Below are 19,876 nucleotides of genomic sequence, written 5' to 3'. Positions count from 1 at the left end.
ACAATAGTGAGAACGATGATGAAAACAATAGTGAGAACGATGATGAGAGCTATAGTGAGAACGATGATGAGAACAATAGTGAGAACGATGATGAGAACAATAGTGAGAACGATGATGAGAATAATAGTGAGAACGATGATGAGAACAATAGTGAGAACGATGATGAGAATAATAGTGAGAACGATGATGAGAATAATAGTGAGAACGATGATGAGAACAATAGTGAGAACGATGATGAGAATAATAGTGAGAACGATGATGAGAACAATAGTGAGAACGATGATGAGAACAATAGTGAGAACGATACTGAGAACAATAGTGAGAACGATGATGAGAATAATAGTGAGAACGATGATGAGAACAATAGTGAGAACGATGATGAGAATAATAGTGAGAACGATGATTAGATATTTTTTTTAAAAATTTTCAGCTAATTCATTATAATCCAACAGTAAATTTTGTTGTGTTTAGAAAAGGAGAAGAGGTTTTGATCCGAGGAACTGGCGCTGCTCTCCCCTGTATTCAGTTTCCTTGGGAAGCAATAAACTCGTAGGGGAGGTAATTAGGTGTGATTTAAGGAAAGGGGGAGGGAGGGAGGGAGGAAACTCCAGTTCCTGGGATCAAGAGCCCATCACCAGCCTCAAGAGACACGCAGTTGCGTCCTCGTCCGGGTCACTGATTCTGCCCTCGCAAAACCATAAAAAGAAAACATTTATTGATGTTATTGCATGTTGTCAGCGAGTCAGAATTTTGGGTCAACATTCATGTATTGCAGATCAACACAATTGTTTTTTTAACTGCAATTTAGGACGATTAAAAAAATTCTTCCCCTCGAGGTAAACACGAGGTGTTAACTTGACACTTATATAAGAATCATCTAAAATCTCCGAATAAACATCTAGTCGTCAGTACTGGTACTGGAGATAGTCGACAGTACTGGTACTGGAGATAGTCGACAGTACTGGTACTGGAGATAGTCGTCAGTACTGGTACTGGAGATAGTCGTCAGTACTGGTGCTGGAGATAGTCGTCAGTACTGGTACTGGAGATAGTCGTCAGTACTGGTACTGGAGATAGTCGTCAGTACTGGTACTGGAGATAGTCGTCAGTACTGATACTGGAGATAGTCGACAGTACTGGTACTGGAGATAGTCGTCAGTACTGGTACTGGAGATAGTCGTCAGTACTGATACTGGAGATAGTCGACAGTACTGGTACTGGAGATAGTCGTCAGTACTGGTGCTGGAGATAGTCGTCAGTACTGGTGCTGGAGATAGTCGACAGTACTGGTACTGGAGATAGTCGTCAGTACTGGTACTGGAGATAGTCGACAGTACTGGTACTGGAGATAGTAGTCAGTACTGGTGCTGGAGATAGTCGTCAGTACTGGTGCTGGAGATAGTCGTCAGTACTGGTACTGGAGATAGTCGTCAGTACTGGTACTGGAGATAGTCGTCAGTACTGGTACTGGAGATAGTCGTCAGTACTGGTACTAGAGATAGTCGTCAGCACTGGTACTGGAGATAGTCGTCAGTACTGGTGCTGGAGATAGTCGTCAGTACTGGTACTGGAGATAGTCGTCAGCACTGGTACTGGAGATAGTCGTCAGTACTGGTGCTGGAGATAGTCGTCAGTACTGGTACTGGAGATAGTCGTCAGCACTGGTACTGGAGATAGTCGTCAGTACTGGTACTGGAGATAGTCGTCAGTACTGGTACTGGAGATAGTCGTCAGTACTTGTACTGGAGATAGTCGTCAGTACTGGTACTGGAGATAGTCGACAGTACTGGTACTGGAGATAGTAGTCAGTACTGGTGCTGGAGATAGTCGTCAGTACTGGTGCTGGAGATAGTCGTCAGTACTGGTACTGGAGATAGTCGTCAGTACTGGTACTGGAGATAGTCGTCAGTACTGGTACTGGAGATAGTCGTCAGTACTGGTACTGGAGATAGTCGTCAGTACTGGTACTGGAGATAGTCGTCAGTACTGGTACTGGAGATAGTCGTCAGTACTGGTACTGGAGATAGTCGTCAGTACTGGTACTGGAGATAGTCGTCAGTACTGGTACTAGAGATAGTCGTCAGCACTGGTACTGGAGACAGTCGTCAGTACTGGTACTGGAGATAGTCGTCAGTACTGGTACTAGAGATAGTCGTCAGCACTGGTACTGGAGATAGTCGTCAGTACTGGTACTGGAGATAGTCGTCAACACTGGTACTGGAGATAGACGTCAACATTGGTACTGGAGATAGTCGTCAGTACTGGTACTGGAGATATTCGTCAGTACTGGTACTGGAGATAGTAGTCAGTACTGGTACTGGAGATAGTCGTCAGTACTGCTACTGGAGACAGTCGTCAGTACTGGTACTGGAGATATTCGTCAGTACTGGTACTGGAGATAGTAGTCAGTACTGGTACTGGAGATAGTCGTCAGTACTGGTACTGGAGATAGTCGTCAGTACTGGTACTGGAGATAGTCTCCAGTACTGGTACTGGAGATAGTCTCCAGTACTGGTACTGGAGATAGTCGTCAGTACTGGTACTGGAGATAGTCGTCAGTACTGGTACTGGAGATAGTCGTCAGTACTGGTACTGGAGATAGTCGTCAGTACTGGTACTGGAGATAGTCGTCAGTACTGGTACTGGAGATAGTCGTCAGTACTGGTACTGGAGATAGTCGTCAGTACTGGTACTGGAGATAGTCGTCAGTACTGGTACTGGAGATAGTCGTCAGTACTGGTACTGGAGATAGTCGTCAGTACTGGTACTGGAGATAGTCGTCAGTACTGGTACTGGAGATAGTCGTCAGTACTGGTGCTGGAGATAGTAGTCAGTACTGGTACTGGAGATAGTAGTCAGTACTGGTACTGGAGATAGTAGTCAGTACTGGTACTGGAGATAGTAGTCAGTACTGGTGCTGGAGATAGTAGTCAGTACTGGTACTGGAGATACTGTAATATACATGACTGATGAAATGTCTGCCACACTTCTAAAAACATTTTTACTTAACGTTCACACGTTCTTCATTGTTCCACACGTTCTTCATTCTTCCACACGTTCTTCATTCTTCCACACGTTCTTCATTCTTAAGAACTTCACACTTCCTCCGTCATATCCACACAGGAACATCAAACTTTTTCAAGATTTTACGATGAAAGAACATTGTTACAAGCGGTAATACAAAGGAACATTAATATAAATTTTTTTCCTGTTTCCCCATGAACATATATATATATATATATATATATATATATATATATATATATATATATATATATATATATATATATATATATATATATATATATATATATATATATATATATATATATATATTATATGCAGATATCGCAAACCAAGCGATACAGGATGCAAAACAACAGCGAGGGGAGTAGAATGATAGGTCTAGGCCTTTCGTGTTGCAATCACTACATCATCAGAAGCTTGCAAAGTTGCTGGAAAAAGGAGGATGTCCTAGCTAATACGATCCCAGAGGATGTATTAACTGGGATCATATTAGCTCGGACATCCTCCTTTTATGCAACTTTGCAAACTCCTGATGATGTGTTGATTGAAACACGAAAGGCCTAGAACGATCTTTCAACTCCCCGCGTAGTTGTTTTGCATCCTGCATCGCTTCTTTGCGATTTTTTGCATTTAATACCTATGGTAAATACTGAAGTATTCTTGGCAGGTGGTGTACAGGTTACATACAGCTTAATAACCCTTGTGTAGAAGGTTGATTTTAAACCTTATTGACAGCGTGTATTTAAGCTTTCATAATACATCCTGGTATATCCCATCATTAGCTGTTAATTTGACATCTTTTGGGAAAAAACTAGACGTGAAAAAAAGAGAAGTCACAATACTGTGAGTGGACCAACAACACAAATAACCCGTACATAAGAGGAGAGACAGAAAGGTTTATGACGATGTTTCGGTCTGACTTGGACCATTTACAAGTCACAGTGTGATTTGTAAATGGTCCAAATCGGGCCGAAACGTCGTCATATGCCTTTCTCTCTCTCTCCTATGTGTGGGTTGTGTAGAGATGAAAGATTTGAGGACCAAACTCCCTACTTGTATATCATTGTCTAAGTTTAGGTAATGATAGGTTTTAAGAGAGAAATTTTCACCTCAATTCTTTCTTTGTTTAGTTGTGTTATACAGTTGAATTTCTTTATCTGAGTCATGAACACACTTGGCTATTTATTTAATTAAAATTATTTCGTTGCAGAATATAACAGTGTAATGTTCACTATATTGTATTATACCACTTATTCACAGAACAAATGATTAATATCGTGTCGTACTCCAATAAATTAATAAATATTGGTTAATAATTTTCTTTGTAGTTTATTTAGTAAGTCTTCACATGAAAAAGTAGGCTTTATACCGTCTTTCAAACGTAACAAAACTCACGTATGGCAAGTGAAGGTAACGTTTTACTACGTTCTGTTTAGAAAGACACGTAAGTAAATACTATGACATATTTATTAGAAAACGTTTCGGTCCTGGGACCTTGATCACTTAGACGTGATCAAGGTCCCAGAACCGAAACGTTTTCTAATAAATATGTCATAGTGTTTGTTTACGTGTCTTTCTAAACCAACTTGTCGGTATTTATTACCAAGGTTTATACCACTACGTTCTGTGATCGTATTTCTTGGTTGTGTTGCCCAGCCTCTGTCATCGTGATATATCTACCTCGCATGGGTTAGTTTACGTTTTTTTACTGGTAGTCAGGATTCTCCCAGTGGAGGCAGGTCATACCCAAAGGACGGGTCAGTAGTAGTTTATTAAGAAGGTTGTGGAGACGTCGTCTGAACCAAGATTCCATGATGGTGCTGTGTCTGTCAAGTTGTAAATGTATGGTATACAGTACCGACAAGATGAAGAATTAGACACATGTTTAACATATGGGTGTCTTTACTGAAGACGTTTCGCCACGGCGAAACTTGTCAGACCCTTCTACGTCATGGAATCTTGGTTCAGAGGATATCTCCACAACCTTCTTAACTATTACTAGCCCATCCTTTCAGTATATGACCTTTAACTTCAGTTACTCTAATCTAACTTCTCCCTTAAATTAACAATGTATGACCAGGAAGGATATTATCTCTATGTGTAACAGCAACTGGCTCGACACATCAGTACAAAATAAAAATCATCAAAGATAAAAAAAATATTTCCTTTATCTCTGTACGCGGCCTATTAATCATGGGAAAATGTACATTTTGTTTGAGAACGTGTGAAATACATTAGCTTCCACCAGCAGGACTCATAATTCTCACTTTAAGTAGAACAGAATTTAGTTTATGCTTTGAAAATACCTTGGCCAGTGTTCTTTTTTTTTTTATCCCCGACACAAATTGATTTTCAAATTCACCAGAAAAAGTTATTTTATGCATGCTACTAAAATTATTTTAATAATATGCTTCACTGTCATGAAGTTCAATGTTTTTTCCCTTTGCTGAAATTTTTATAACAGTGAACAGCTCATTCTCTTTCGTGTAAAATAATTTTTTTTTAAAATTTCCCCCACGGATATTATATTTTGATAAACAGAGCTGAAACGACAGTCATCTGTCAGGTGTTCAGCTGCAGATGATTGTTATTGTCTCAGCTGCAGCTGACTGTTATTGTCACAGTCAGTCACATTGTCTACGTATCTGAAGATAATCAGTGATATAAAATAGCCAGACTAACACCATACATCTGTGTTCTTAAAGTCATCAGAGAGCACCATAAATAATTCTATAGAAGGAGAAAAATGTGAGTCTGGTCCCAGAGCCAAAGTAATAACATGACTCGACATCACACTTTGTGCTTTTGAGACACTATGCCCAGACAGTCTAAGATCACTGTAGTTCCCAGTGTTCAGAGCAGGTACAGAGGCACGAATCCATCGTTGGTAACTTTGTAACAATGGCTAAAGAGCTACAAAAGAAGAAGATCGAGGGTCGGACATTTGGAGAAAATGTTGGCAATTGTAATGACACTTTACATAGAACAGATAATTATGAAGTTGTAGGTAGTGTGTTCACAGCATGCTGATCTTAACAGGAAATATGAAATAAATATTCGGAAGCTTTAAAGTGGCAGGCATTTGACGTTTTTAAGATTCAAACCTCGCTCCCTTGGTCAAAAGTTCGCATTTATACCTGAATGCATTTCCATTTTTTTTGTACAAAAGGACAAATTGTTATCATATAAGAGGGAGCATTTCACCTGGAGGATCATCGAGAGGAAAGTGTGTTTCTAAGGGTCTGGGGCGACTTTTCTCCTCTTCAAACACATCGTCGTCCCCATCACAATCTTCAGCCATCAGGGCTGTAGACTCCATGCATTCCTCTGGCTCATGGCTCTCGTCCTGAATGCTAATGATAGCTTGTCCATAGTGATCTACATGAGCTGCATCAAAATCTTTGGATGGGGTGTTAGCTTTGTGCTCATGTTTTTGAGGGATTATAAGAGCAGGAGTTGCTAACTTTGTGAAATAGAAAACTTCTGTGCACCTGGGTGAGCGAGGTAAGTGACCATCAGAGGGAAAACGTGAGGGACTTGTCTGTGAAGTCTGGGGCAGTAAGGTTAAGCTCACACATTTTCCTCTTCCTGGAAAGTCACGCGTGAGAGTGGGTGAAGGATGACTGGATGTATGTACGTCCACACAGGGACCAGATGGAGACTCATCCCCATCTGCCTCTCTAACTACGCTGATTGAATGAGAGGAAATAGTACTCAGTTTACGTGGAATGAAAGTAACAGTCAACTCTGCCATTGGATAGCAAGGGTTTAAACATTCCCTAGAGACTTCCTTTTCGTCTTCTTCGTAACTCTCTTGTTCGTACACACAGGAGAGGTTGTCAGAATGTTGATGTAGAGGACAGGGTACTTTTGCTTGGGCCCCTGCTGCTGCTGCTGCTGCTGCCTTATTGGGTATATAAGTTTCACGTTCAATAGCAGTTTGTCTATGCAAACGGGGCTTAATGCGAACTGCTAATGTGGTTGGTGCTGAATTTTGTCCGGATGCGCCAGACTGCTGCCTCACCAACAGCGCCTGGTGATGGTTAGCAACTTGCCGAGGTGGCACCTGCGTATGGCACTCTCCTCGACGCTCTCTCAGAGATCCCAACCTCAATGTTGGAGCTGCGTCAGTTTTACCCACACCTCTTGAACCACTGCTGGAGATATCAGATGACACTGAGGACCGAGATATTCGCCACGTTGATGTTGAGGCAGTGGTGGCCGACGAGTCATTACGAGATGATGACAAGTTACTCTCCTGCGAGGGCTTACGAGTCAGGTACCACGAGTTGCGGCGCCTGCGGTCAAGTATTCGCAGTGACATGGCTGCTTGACCTCGACGCCAAGTATCTGACCAGGAAGAGCTATAAGTTTCGCTTGAAACAGATGCATGTCTCTTCGACTTGACAGCACTTTTGGTTGGCTGATAGCTAAAATCACTCGCTGAACTGAGCTCTTCATTTTCTTTGTGGCAGAAGAGATACTTAAGTGCCGATATACGTAGCCGTTGGTGGAGCTTCTGAGGTTCTTGTGTCTTGCTCTGGCAGCGACAAGATTGGTTATCCTGACGTGAGGTATTGTCCAGAGCACTGTTGGTGCTGGCAGGAGTCTGGCGATTACTAAAATTTGATGAATGTCGGCACCTTCCGATCCCCCGCGTTACACGCGACTCTTCAATAGTTTTGCATAACATTACACAGTCTTTTTTAAATTGTTTGGTTAAGAGAGCATATAAAAATGGATTACAACAGGAATTAAATGGCAGTATGAAAACAGTGAACACTTTGGCCTCCTTTAGAGATATTAACTGTAGTCCAAAAGCGGCAGTTAGAGAAAAAAAGGCAATGGGAGCCCAGCATATAAAGTCTGTGAACACCAGGAGAGCCATTCTCTTAGCTATTCGCGAGTCGTTGCTGTTCCATGCTTGTGACCCTCGTATGGCACAGTAAATCTTGAGGTAACAACCCATCAGGATAAGAAAGGCAATGCCGTTTATGAACATAAGAAACACAACATAACCCAGTCCGGCACCTTTGGTCTCAATGGGCAGACAGACGGCAAACTTGCGGTAATCTGAAACACCAATGAGAGGCAGGAGAGCCATGGTACAGGCAAAGATCCAGCCCAGTACCATGATATACGCAGCGTGGCGTAGAGACAGACGCTTGTTGAGGTGCATGGCATGAGTAATAGCGTAGTTACGCTCCATTGTAATGACAGTGAGCGTGTAGACAGATAGCTCACAGCTCATTACTCCTAGGAAGCCAGCCACTTTACACCCAACTGACGTCTGCCACGGGATGGCGTACATACGGAACTCTCCTAGCGTGGAGGCGTCCACCACTGCTAGAAACCCTGAAGACAAAGACAAGAATTTCTATTAATCATTACTTTTTATAAGTAGCTGAAAATTCAATATAACAGAAGACTTGGAAATGCACACCAAAGCTGTTTGCTGAAAACAACTGTCTACTTCCACCTAGATTAAGGACAATCGTGAAAGTAATTAAAAATGTCATTTTTAATCATATCAAATTAATTAGTAATGATTTCATATATCGATAATTTATCTGGCTTCTTATCTCTAATATTTTTTAAAATTTCTTTGACGTTTTCAGTGTTGGACTCAGTAATAATATATGTGAAAATGCACATACAGTCTCCAAGTTAACAGAGATTTCGAACAAGAGGAAATCTTGTCCATTATGTGGATCAACATCATCAAGTGAATTGCAAAACTAACCTATAAACTGGGAAGAAAAACAGAATGATGTTTCGGTTCTTCCTGAACTATTATCAAGTCGTGAGTGAGAGGGAAAAAAATGGGGAGAAACCTAAAAATCAGATCAGGAAAAAAAAAATCATACCACGGATCAGAGTCTGGAGTTTTGAGACTCTCTGATCGCGGGTTCTATCCCCGTCCGTGGTATGGTTTGTTTGCAATCGTGTCATTACGATTTCGTGAATCAGGTCAGGATTTTGGGAGGCGAGGAAAGAACCCAGGTTTCAACCATGACAAACCAAAAATGTCATATTATTCTTCTATCATGTTAATAATTTCTGAATTGTTCTAGCCACTACTATGACACAAACTCACAGAGAGAAAATAAGACAACAATTAAACTGCGTTTTACGTGATGAAAAAAGCCCATATTTAAAAATACTGTAGCCAGTCACATTGTCTCTATGGCTAAATCCCAGCAGGATAATACTGCCTCTCTCCTAGTTAATAGTGATTTATTTATCATTTAATTTCGTTATTTCGGCCTTAGATTTAAATTATCTTCAACAGACTAAGTTTATTTTAACTGATACATCAAGATCACAAGAATTAAGTGGGATCTTGATACACACTGTTAACCTCTCTGAAAGAGAATCAAGGAGCTATTGCATTCTCTAGAAAATATTTATCAGACAATAATGAAGAAAAGACACAAGTTACAGTACAAGCGTATATTGGGACATTGTTTTGCTCTATGTATAGCTTTGTTAAATTACTGTGTCTCTAAGATTGTTCTTCAACATGTGTCGTCTCTGGAGGATGTGATTCATGTGTCGCGAAAGAGTTCAGACTGTGAGTCCTTTTCAGTGTTGAATTGTGTGTGTATGTGTGCATTCACCTATATGCAGTTGCAGGGGTCGAGTTACAGCTCTTGGCTCTGTTCGTTTGTGCTGTTAACCAGTCTTTATTGCACTATTTTGTAGACACACAATGTCAAGTCGGTAAGTGGTATTTGAAAGACAGGCAAAACTTGCACTTTACGTTTTGCCCACTGTGGGCAAAACATCATGAAACAAAGATTCTCCCTGTTTAAAATAATTATGAATTGTTTGAAATCGTGACAACAGCCCACAAGAAGCTATAACACAATATTGCGTTCACTAGTTGTGAACTTCTTTAAGTCTTGAGAGAGTTCATATTTGAACGAAACATTGTGTACGTCTAACAATAAAAATATATCTGTTTCCATGAGACATTTTTATTTATCTTTGAATCACCAACTGTGCTTTTCTGCTCACCGAGGTAGAGGCCCATGAAGAAGTCAGCGAAGGCGAGGTTGGTGACCAGGAACCTAGGCACGTCCATCTTGGCTCTGGCGAAGACCAACACCACCACCACGGTGCCGTTACCCAAGAGTGCCAGCAGGAACACTATCCACACCCCACACCGTAGTGTCCACCAGTCGAAGAGGTCTTCACATGGCATGAAGGGGCCTGCCAACATCCACATTATAACAATAACGTAAGAAGAGTAATTTTATTAATTAGCTTGCATACTTCCAGCGGATCTGGGGTACTTCCATGGGGTCTGGAGTACTTCCATGGGGTCTGGAGTATTTCCAGCAGATCTGGAGTGCTTTCAGCTGATCTGGAGTACTTTCAGCAGATCTGGATTACTTCCAGCAGATCTGGAGTGTTTCCAGCAGATTTGGAGTACTTCCAGAAAATCTGGAGTACTTTATGCAGTTCTGGAGTACTTCCAGCAGATCTAAAGTTTCCTTACACTAAACCCCCATGTGTGCTATAATAAAAAAAGCTAGTTCAGTATATAAATAATAATATAAATAATAGCTAGATTCACTTGATAACGATCCAGGACGGACGCAAGCCAAGACACACATGACTCTACTAACACCAGCTGACAATACTGACCTGGCTCGGGGGAGCAGATGACCTGGTGGCTGGGTAGGGGCGGGGTAGTGGTGGTGGTGGAGGTGGTAGTGAGGTCCCCAGAGGCAGCAGTGGTCAGGTCAGTGTTGGCTGCAGGGAATTCAGCAGCCAAGTTAGCCCAAATGGCCGCAAAGTTTGTGTTCAAGCCTGCTACAACCAACCCAAAAGCAAGACAGAAAAGGAAAAAACAACAATTACTACTTACAAGCCCGAGGCCTCAGCCCAGCTTTTGCAGATCAAGTGTCATGGAAAAAAATGACTTATGAATGCATAATTAATGACAAATTAGCAGTCTGGAGTTTTCAGCAGATTAATTCGAGTCAGCGAGACTGAGTTAACATGAGTCGTTGTCACATACTAACCCACAAAGAACGATAAGGCAAAAGTATTGTTACACTAATAAGGACTAGCGCTAAAAATATTATATAAGAAAAATAACGTAAATTTCTTCCACAGATTGAGGCTCTCTTCAACAAATTGCTTGCAAGATTATTCATATATTGTTATTATATTCATGGGAAAGTGCAGAACCCATAAGGGTTATGCATCCCCTGGGAAGGGATGAGATTTTCTCAGATTTGATCCGACAAGAGAGGGGGTAGCTCCAACTATTTTGCTAGACACAAGAGCCATGACACTACTGCTGACGAGGGCCTCATTCTAATGCCTAAATATGTAGTAGTCATTTTAAGTGATGCTATATTGTCTCTACTTGGGTTGGTTTGTGTGATATAAAAATGTGTTTGGCGAGACTCACCAATGTCTGGCCACACGCTCGACACATTCCAGATGGTTGGGTCGAGGCCCTGGAGGTCCTTCACGTCGAAGAACACACTCTCATTGATGGTCGTCGACTCCGTGTGGTACTGAAACCTGTGAACATATCAGATGAAGCCACGGATAATGTATCACATACTAAATGAGGTGCTAAAAGGAACAAAGAGAAAACTTCACTTTTATATAAATTTGATGTAAAAGAAGTAAACCCATCCCCCCAACACCTCAAAAGTATAACCTCGCTTTAATCCCTCTTACAGGCAAAATGCTTAAGGGGCACATGAGTTCCCTTGTCCATAATTACTACCACATTTGCTTTGTCTGTTTTGCTTTGTGTGTTCCAGAGGTCTGAGCTTCACTCAGACCTCTGGAACACACAATCGTTCTTAAAGATTTGTTAAGTTATATAACGAATTCAGGAAAGATCCTGGACTTCACTTTACGAAACAGACAAAGGAAATGCGATAGTAATTATGGACGAGGTAGATTATAGTGGGAAATTGAACATGGTATTAGATGACAGGGCTACTTACGTATCTTTTAAAGAGTCACAGCCCAACCAGTAGGAGAGGGTGGAGTGTATGTACCTGAGGAAGGGACAGCAGTGGTAGGCGTAGGAAAGGGTGAGAGATCTAATCTTGGGGAAGCTCTCTGGGCCATGAAAGACTCTGAGATGGCGGTTGTTGTGAACCTTGATGGAGACTACACTCTGCAGGCCTCTGGCAGGTAACTCAGGGAAGCTGTTGTTACCAAGGTTACTGAGAGAAAGGAAACACACACACACACACACATATATATATATATATATATAATAAAAAATATATAAAATAATATATATATATATATATATATATATATATATATAAATATATATATATATATATAAACTTTTAAATAAATGAAAATTAGATGATTATTACCATTATTATTACTTTTTAAGTATTATTATTAGTAATATTACAATTCTACATTATTTGCATATAGTGTTCTACTAGTTATATCTAGTGTTATATTTTATTAATTAATATTACTCTAAGAGAGTAAAAGCTTTATTTTATATAATAGAATAGAATTACACTAATTCAACAGTACTATAATTGCTCTATACTGTGTTATATCAGCTCTATGACAGTGTTGAATTATAACTCACATATCTTCGAGGCCATGAAGGTGTACGAACGCGTCTTTGTTGATACTAGTGATGAGGTTGTCCTCCAGTTGCCTGTGTAATATGAGAACTTGTTCTTAATAATCATGGTCAAGCTTCAGTGTAATATGAGAGCCTGCTCTTAATAATCATGGTCAAACTTCAGTGTTATATGAGAGCCTGTTCTTAATAATCATGGTCAAACTTCAGTGTAATATGAGAGCCTGCTCTTAATAGTTAGGGTCAAACTTCAGTGTAATATGAGAGCCTGCTCTTAATAGTTAGGGTCAAACAGATGAAGGTTTAACTTACAAGACCTGAAGACTTTTGAGACCATAGAATGTATTGTTGTGGATGGTGGTGATACAGTTTCCCTGCAGCAGGAGGTCTTGAAGACTCGACATGTTGCTAAATATGCCTTCAGGAAGGCTGCTGATGTTATTGTTGCTTAGATCCCTGTGGGCAGACGGTTGGTAAAAACTTACATGTAATCTGTAATTACACAGAATGTTACACCTAACCAATGTGTTTAGATAAATATTGCAAGTTTTATTAACTTATGTGTGACCTGACACATGAAAAATATTTGAAAATTTTTCACTTTATAGATTAGGTCAATGTTGCAATTATTGTTAAATATGCAACAAAACTTGTAGGTGTTTATAAGCAGCGCCAATTTAAGCAAATCTAAGGTAATAAACGAAGAAAATGTCTTACTCATAAAGCATCTAATATGACTGTCTGATGTATTGTTCTAATTAGACAGAATTAAAGGTAGATAGAGTGCAGTTAGACCTTAGCAGATACTGTCGATGTGGTCACTAGAGTCTTCCATTGATTGTCTCTTTTTTGTAAACATGGGAATATATGATTCTTTTCCTCCACTGTCTTCGTTATTTCCTGCACTACCTGCCTCTGCACTCGGCAGACATCCTGTTCAGCGACCAGAAATACAGATGGTCTGGTGAATAGTATTATTGCGGCCTGTGGCACAGGTGATGCTAAGACTATACCGCAGGCCTCAATAATACTATACACCAGAGACTCTGTATTTCTGGTCGCTGGGCAGGATGTCTGCCGAGTGTAGAAGCAGGAAGTGCAGGAAATGACAAAGACGGTGGAGGAAAAGAAATGACTTATAGTACATGACCAACTCTCTGCTTTGCCCTCCTAAAATCTCCATTCCTCTTTCCCTCATCCCACTGTTCACTACTGCTTGTATATTGAGAGTTTAAAGTATATACAAAAGTAATATCCTTACAGTAGACGGAGCTGTTGACAGCGGGTAAGGTCTGGCATGGTACTGATCTGGTTCCTCTGAAGGTTCCTGAAACACAAAACATAGTCACAACTCTCTAATATTTACACAGGCCTGGTCACAAACCGGGAAGCGGGGGCGTTGACCCCCAGAACCTTCTCCAGGTGTTCATATCCTCGGCCGATAGTTCATGGCGTTGATTCTCTAGAGAATAACACCTCTCTCTGTCCTTTAAACAGCCGACCGTGTTGCATGAGGTACAACATCATACACTGGTGTTTAAATGTTGTTGATGATGTAAGTTTGAATATAAAAATAATCAAATGAATGAGCTGAGAGCAATGCCAAGTTCTACATTTTACTGAATAGTAAATGTACACTTTCAGTATGTATGTAAATATATCTCCAGGCCAGAGCTTAGAGTCCTTCATTGTTTACTACTAATAATAATGATAATAATAATAATGATATAATAATAATAATAATAATAATAATAATAATAATAATAATAATAATAATAATAATAATAATAATAATAATAATAATAATAATACTATTTATAATAATAAATAAAATAATAGCAATAATTATTTTTATAATAGCAATAATAATAGTAATAAATAAAATAATAATAATAATAATAATAATAATAATAATAATAATAATAATAATAATAATAATAATAATAAAAATAATAATAATAGTAGTAATAATAATAATAATGATAATAATAATAATAATAATAATAATAATAATAATAATAATAATAATAATAATAATAATAATAATAATAATAATAATAATAGTAGTAATAATAATAATAATAATAATAATAATAATAATAATAATAATAATAATAATAATAATAATAATAATAATAATAATAATACCATCTCGCATCAAGCTTTCTCTTCTCTACACTATTTCAACGTCTCTGTACCTTACTCTGTTATTCTCGTCTTTCACAGTTCTTCCTTCCCGTTTCTACCCTTCCCTCTGCACTTTCCCGTTACCATTACTCATCACAGGGAAGATCTAAACCCACATGGGTCGTACACCATTTGTAGAGCGAGAGGTAAAAATCGGCCCTGGACTCCGAGACACGGGAGGATGGAAGCTCAGTATTAATTGATCTTTAAGAGGGATCGGAGAAGCGCTAAACCCGTATGGAGGGTGCTTACAGGCTGTATAATTTGGGCGTGGCCGTACACAGGTCGTGAGGAACGGAGGAGAGAGATGCACGGTCGATCCTCAGCCATTTGAGGCTGAACGTGTCGTTCAGGTCAGGGAAGGTGTCCAGCAGCCTCACCTCCTTCAGGATGCTGGTGGGAGATAAGTGCTTGTTATTACAAAGTGGGAGATAAGTGCTTGTTATTGCAAAGTGGGAGATAAGTGCTTGTTATTACAAAGTGGGAGATAAGTGCTTGTTGGCTCAAAGTGGAAGATGAGTGCTTGTTATTATAGAGTGGGAGATAAGTGCTTGTTATTACAAAGTGGGAGATAAGTGCTTGTTATTGCAAAGTGGGAGATAAGCGCTTGTTATTACAAAGTGGGAGATAAGTGCTTGTTATTACAAAGTGGGAGATAAGTGCTTGTTATTACAAAGTGGGAGATAAGTGCTTGTTGGCTCAAAGTGGAAGATGAGTGCTTGTTATTACAAAGTGGGAGATAAGTGCTTGTTATTACAAAGTGGGAGATAAGTGCTTGTTATTACAAAGTGGGAGATAAGAGCTTGTTATTACAAAGTGGGAGATAAGTGCTTGTTATTACAAAGTGGGAGATAAGTGCTTGTTATTACAACGTGGGAGATAAGTGCTTGTTATTACAAAGTGGGAGATAAGTGCTTGTTATTACAAAGTGGGAGATAAGAGCTTGTTATTACAAAGTGGGAGATAAGTGCTTGTTATTACAAAGTGGGAGATAAGTGCTTGTTATTACAAAGTGGGAGATAAGTGATTGTTATTACAAAGTGGCAGATAAGTGCTTGTTATTACAAAGTGGGAGATAAGTGCTTGTTATTACAAAGTGGGAGATAAGTGCTTGTTATTACAAAGTGGGAGATAAGGGCTTGTTATTACAAAGTGGGAGATAAGTGCTTGTTATTACAAAGTGGGAGATAAGTGCTTGTTATTACAAAGTGGGAGATAAGTGCTTGTTATTACAAAGTGGGAGATAAGTGCTTGTTATTACAAAGTGGGAGATAAGTGCTTGTTATTACAAAGTGGGAGATAAGTGCTTGTTATTACAAAGTGGGAGATAAGTGCTTGTTATTACAAAGTGGGAGATAAGTGCTTGTTATTACAAAGTGGGAGATAAGTGCTTGTTATTACAAAGTGGGAGATAAGTGCTTGTTATTACAAAGTGGGAGATAAGTGCTTGTTATTACAAAGTGGGAGATAAGTGCTTGTTATTACAAAGTGGGAGATAAGTGCTTGTTATTACAAAGTGGGAGATAAGTGCTTGTTATTACAAAGTGGGAGATAAGTGCTTGTTATTACAAAGTGGGAGATAAGTGCTTGTTATTACAAAGTGGGAGATAAGTGCTTGTTATTACAAAGTGGGAGATAAGTGCTTGTTATTACAAAGTGGGAGATAAGTGCTTGTTATTACAAAGTGGGAGATAAGTGCTTGTTATTACAAAGTGGGAGATAAGTGCTTGTTATTACAAAGTGGGAGATAAGTGCTTGTTATTACAAAGTTGGAGATAAGTGCTTGTTATTACAAAGTGGGAGATAAGTGCTTGTTATTACAAAGTGGGAGATAAGTGCTTGTTATTACAAAGTGGGAAATAAGTGCTTGTTATTACAAAGTGGGAGATAAGTGCTTGTTATTACAAAGTGGGAGATAAGTGCTTGTTATTACAAAGTGGGAGATAAGTGGTTGTTATTACAAAGTGGGAGATAAGTGCTTGTTATTACAAAGTGGGAGATAAGTGCTTGTTATTACAAAGTGGGAGATAAGTGCTTGTTATTACAAAGTGGGAGATAAGTGCTTGTTATTACAAAGTGGGAGATAAGTGTTTGTTATTACAAAGTGGGAGATAAGTGCTTGTTATTACAAAGTGGGAGATAAGTGCTTGTTATTACAAAGTGGGAAATAAGTGCTTGTTATTACAAAGTGGGAGATAAGTGCTTGTTATTACAAAGTGGGAGATAAGTGCTTGTTATTACAAAGTGGGAGATAAGTGCTTGTTATTACAAAGTGTGAAATAAGTGCTTGTTATTACAAAGTGGGAGATAAGTGCTTGTTATTACAAAGTGGGAGATAAGTGCTTGTTATTACAAAGTGGGAGATAAGTGCTTGTTATTACAAAGTGGGAGATAAGTGCTTGTTATTACAAAATGGGAGATAAGTGCTTGTTATTACAAAGTGGGAGATAAGTGCTTGTTATTACAAAGTGGGAGATAAGTGCTTGTTATTACAAAGTGGGAGATAAGTGCTTATTATTACAAAGTGGGAGATAAGTGCTTGTTATTACAAAGTGGGAGATAAGTGCTTGTTATTACAAAGTGGGAGATAAGTGCTTGTTATTACAAAGTGGGAGATAAGTGCTTGTTATTACAAAGTGGGAGATAATTTCTTATTAATTAACAACTCAACAGCAATACAGATTTTTATCAATTTATTTTAGGATAAAACGAAAACGTATTGCTTTTATTGACAGTAAATCAGTGTTTATATATTGTAGTGAAAAACACTTTAATTTATACAAAAAATCAATAAAAGGAAAGCGTTGCTTTACTAATAAAATTCCCTGAAGTAAAGAGAATATGATTTATTGATTACAAAAGATTCTTGTGAGATACAGAATGTGTCAATGAGAATAATGTAAAGAACACGAGAATTGTAAATCACATAGCTATGGCCAGAACAATTTTCACCTCTACTTAAGAGGTGAAAATTTAGAAAACATTTCGGTCCCTCATGAACCATCATCATGAAGGAATTGTGACTTCATAATGGTCCAGAAGAGACCGAAGCTTCTTCTACATTTTCCTCTCCTACGTTCGGGCTGTTTGGGAATTCTAAACATCAGTTATTTCAGATACTAAAATAACAACTGATATGGTATAATAGAAGTTTTGAAATTCCAGATTCGCATCAGTAATTTAATATTTTTTACGGAAATGTAATTTTAGATAAAAACATTAGGCGGTATATGCATGTGTATTGCAGGGAAGGTGAATATAGGAGCATATTCGTGAATCACATACAGGCTGGTGAGGGCTGGGAGGTTGGAGAAGGCTCTGTGATGTATGTTCAGCAGTGGGTTGGCTTGTAGTTTCACTTCCTCGAGTCTAGTCAATCCCCTGAGAGCATTCTCACCCACGTACGTCAGTCTGTTACCACCCAGGAACCTGCAGCAAAACCACCAGTGTTAAATGTATCTGGGTACGTGCTCTAATTCCAGTTATTTACAAGGTAGCAGCGTCAGTTTGTGTGTGATTTCGTGTAAAAGGTCTCCTCTCTACAGATGTAGTTATGGTCAGTACTCTTAGATGAGAGTGACTGACGTAGTTACGTTCATCTTTGTTTTTTTAATGGGGTAACTGAAGTATTTATGTTAAGCACTTACAGTTGTCGCAGGTTGACGCAGTGTGTCACTGAGGTAGGCACCTCCGTCAGCAAGTTGTTCTTCAGATTACTGAGAAGACAGAGTAAGACAAGGTAAGTTGCCCTTCATCATGCACTCAAATCCTCCCCCAACTTTACACACTGTATGTGTCATTATCGCGCGTTACAATGATCCATACCCAACACTACATCCGTCGTCATCGTAAATTCCATGTGTGTCCACTCTTCACACTTCATTTGTCATTATTATACAATGTAATCTCTCTCACTCTAAATAGAATACCTACATTGTACACTTCCTTGCTGACTTTGTAATGGTGAAATTGACTCCTCCAATAAATATAACTAACCTCAATCTTATCAGACCTATTAGCACAAGCTAGTCAGGTTCAACTCACACCCACTCATATATTTATCTAGCCTATTTTTCAAACTACACAACGTTTTAGCTTCTATAACGGTACTTGGGAGTTTGTTCCACTCATCCTATATCTTTCCTGAATTTGATTTTTTCCTACTTAAAACCATTGCTGCGATATATATATATATATATATATATATATATATATATATATATATATATATATATATATATATATATATATATATATATATATATATATATATATATATATATATATATATATATATATATATGTATATATATATATATATATATATATATATATATATATATATATATATATATATATATATATATATATATATATATATATATATATATATATATATATATATATATGTATATATATATATATCTTGTAGCTACACAACTAACATTATATGTTACTTACAGAGTCTCCAGGTTACGTAGTCTGGCCAAGGCTCGGGGTTCGATAGTTGAGAGTCTGTTGTTTTGAAGAGATCTGATGGGAAAAAAACTTATGATAGTGACCAGTGATGATTAACATTTAGTGGTGACCTTTACACAAAAAAAGTAGTGGTGACCACTGCGTGGTGAGTTACTTCCAGTGGTGAGCATTACACAGTGATTTCTCTAACACCACTGTCTTTGCCACTAAGAAAACATAACCCATAAAAAATGAGTCATCTTGGTCAGAAAATTCTGCATTAGATCCAGGACCACTGTTCTAAACCCACAAAAAAACTTCATTAGATCTACTAATTCATTCCCAAATCCCCCAAAACAATCCATTTAAGACGTCAGCTAATCTAAATAGCAACGTTCCAATTTTACCAAATCTGCTTTATAGGTTTAACTTCTATAATGTTGCATTTCGTACTTGTTCTATTAATTACTATTTCTTGATTACTTGTAAATGTGTATTAATCATTTGAAACTATGTGCAACGATTAAATATATTCCCTATCTGCCAGTTATACACACCGAGGGATGTATATTTCCCAGTGTATATACCCTGAGAGTCTACTTTAATCCT

At 38.5% G+C, this 19,876-nt stretch overlaps 1 protein-coding gene across 2 annotated transcripts in view; it reads right to left on the bottom strand.

The window, feature by feature from the left end:
• Positions 1-4,572: 4,572 nt before the first annotated feature.
• Positions 4,573-19,876, bottom strand: part of LOC128691033 (leucine-rich repeat-containing G-protein coupled receptor 5) — a 232,591-nt gene continuing 217,287 nt past the window's right edge. Inside the window, exons 7-18 of one of the 2 annotated variants that reach the window (XM_070089172.1) lie at positions 19,271-19,342; positions 18,457-18,525; positions 18,095-18,238; positions 15,062-15,202; positions 13,884-13,949; positions 12,935-13,078; positions 12,626-12,697; positions 12,063-12,233; positions 11,456-11,571; positions 10,681-10,845; positions 10,048-10,242; positions 4,573-8,382 (exon numbers count right to left, since the gene is read on the bottom strand). In XM_070089172.1, the coding sequence (XP_069945273.1) occupies positions 6,209-8,382; positions 10,048-10,242; positions 10,681-10,845; positions 11,456-11,571; positions 12,063-12,233; positions 12,626-12,697; positions 12,935-13,078; positions 13,884-13,949; positions 15,062-15,202; positions 18,095-18,238; positions 18,457-18,525; positions 19,271-19,342 (3,529 nt within the window). In that variant the 3' untranslated portion in view covers positions 4,573-6,208. The remainder of the gene's footprint in view (positions 8,383-10,047; positions 10,243-10,680; positions 10,846-11,455; positions 11,572-12,062; positions 12,234-12,625; positions 12,698-12,934; positions 13,079-13,883; positions 13,950-15,061; positions 15,203-18,094; positions 18,239-18,456; positions 18,526-19,270; positions 19,343-19,876) is intronic. The other variant, XM_070089173.1, reaches the window with a different exon arrangement.

Source organism: Cherax quadricarinatus, chromosome 27, assembly GCF_038502225.1.
Source record: "Cherax quadricarinatus isolate ZL_2023a chromosome 27, ASM3850222v1, whole genome shotgun sequence".
Taxonomy (NCBI): Eukaryota; Metazoa; Arthropoda; class Malacostraca; order Decapoda; family Parastacidae; genus Cherax; species Cherax quadricarinatus.
Note: the sequence above shows the minus strand (reverse complement) of the source record. Positions and strands in the feature narration are given on the sequence as shown.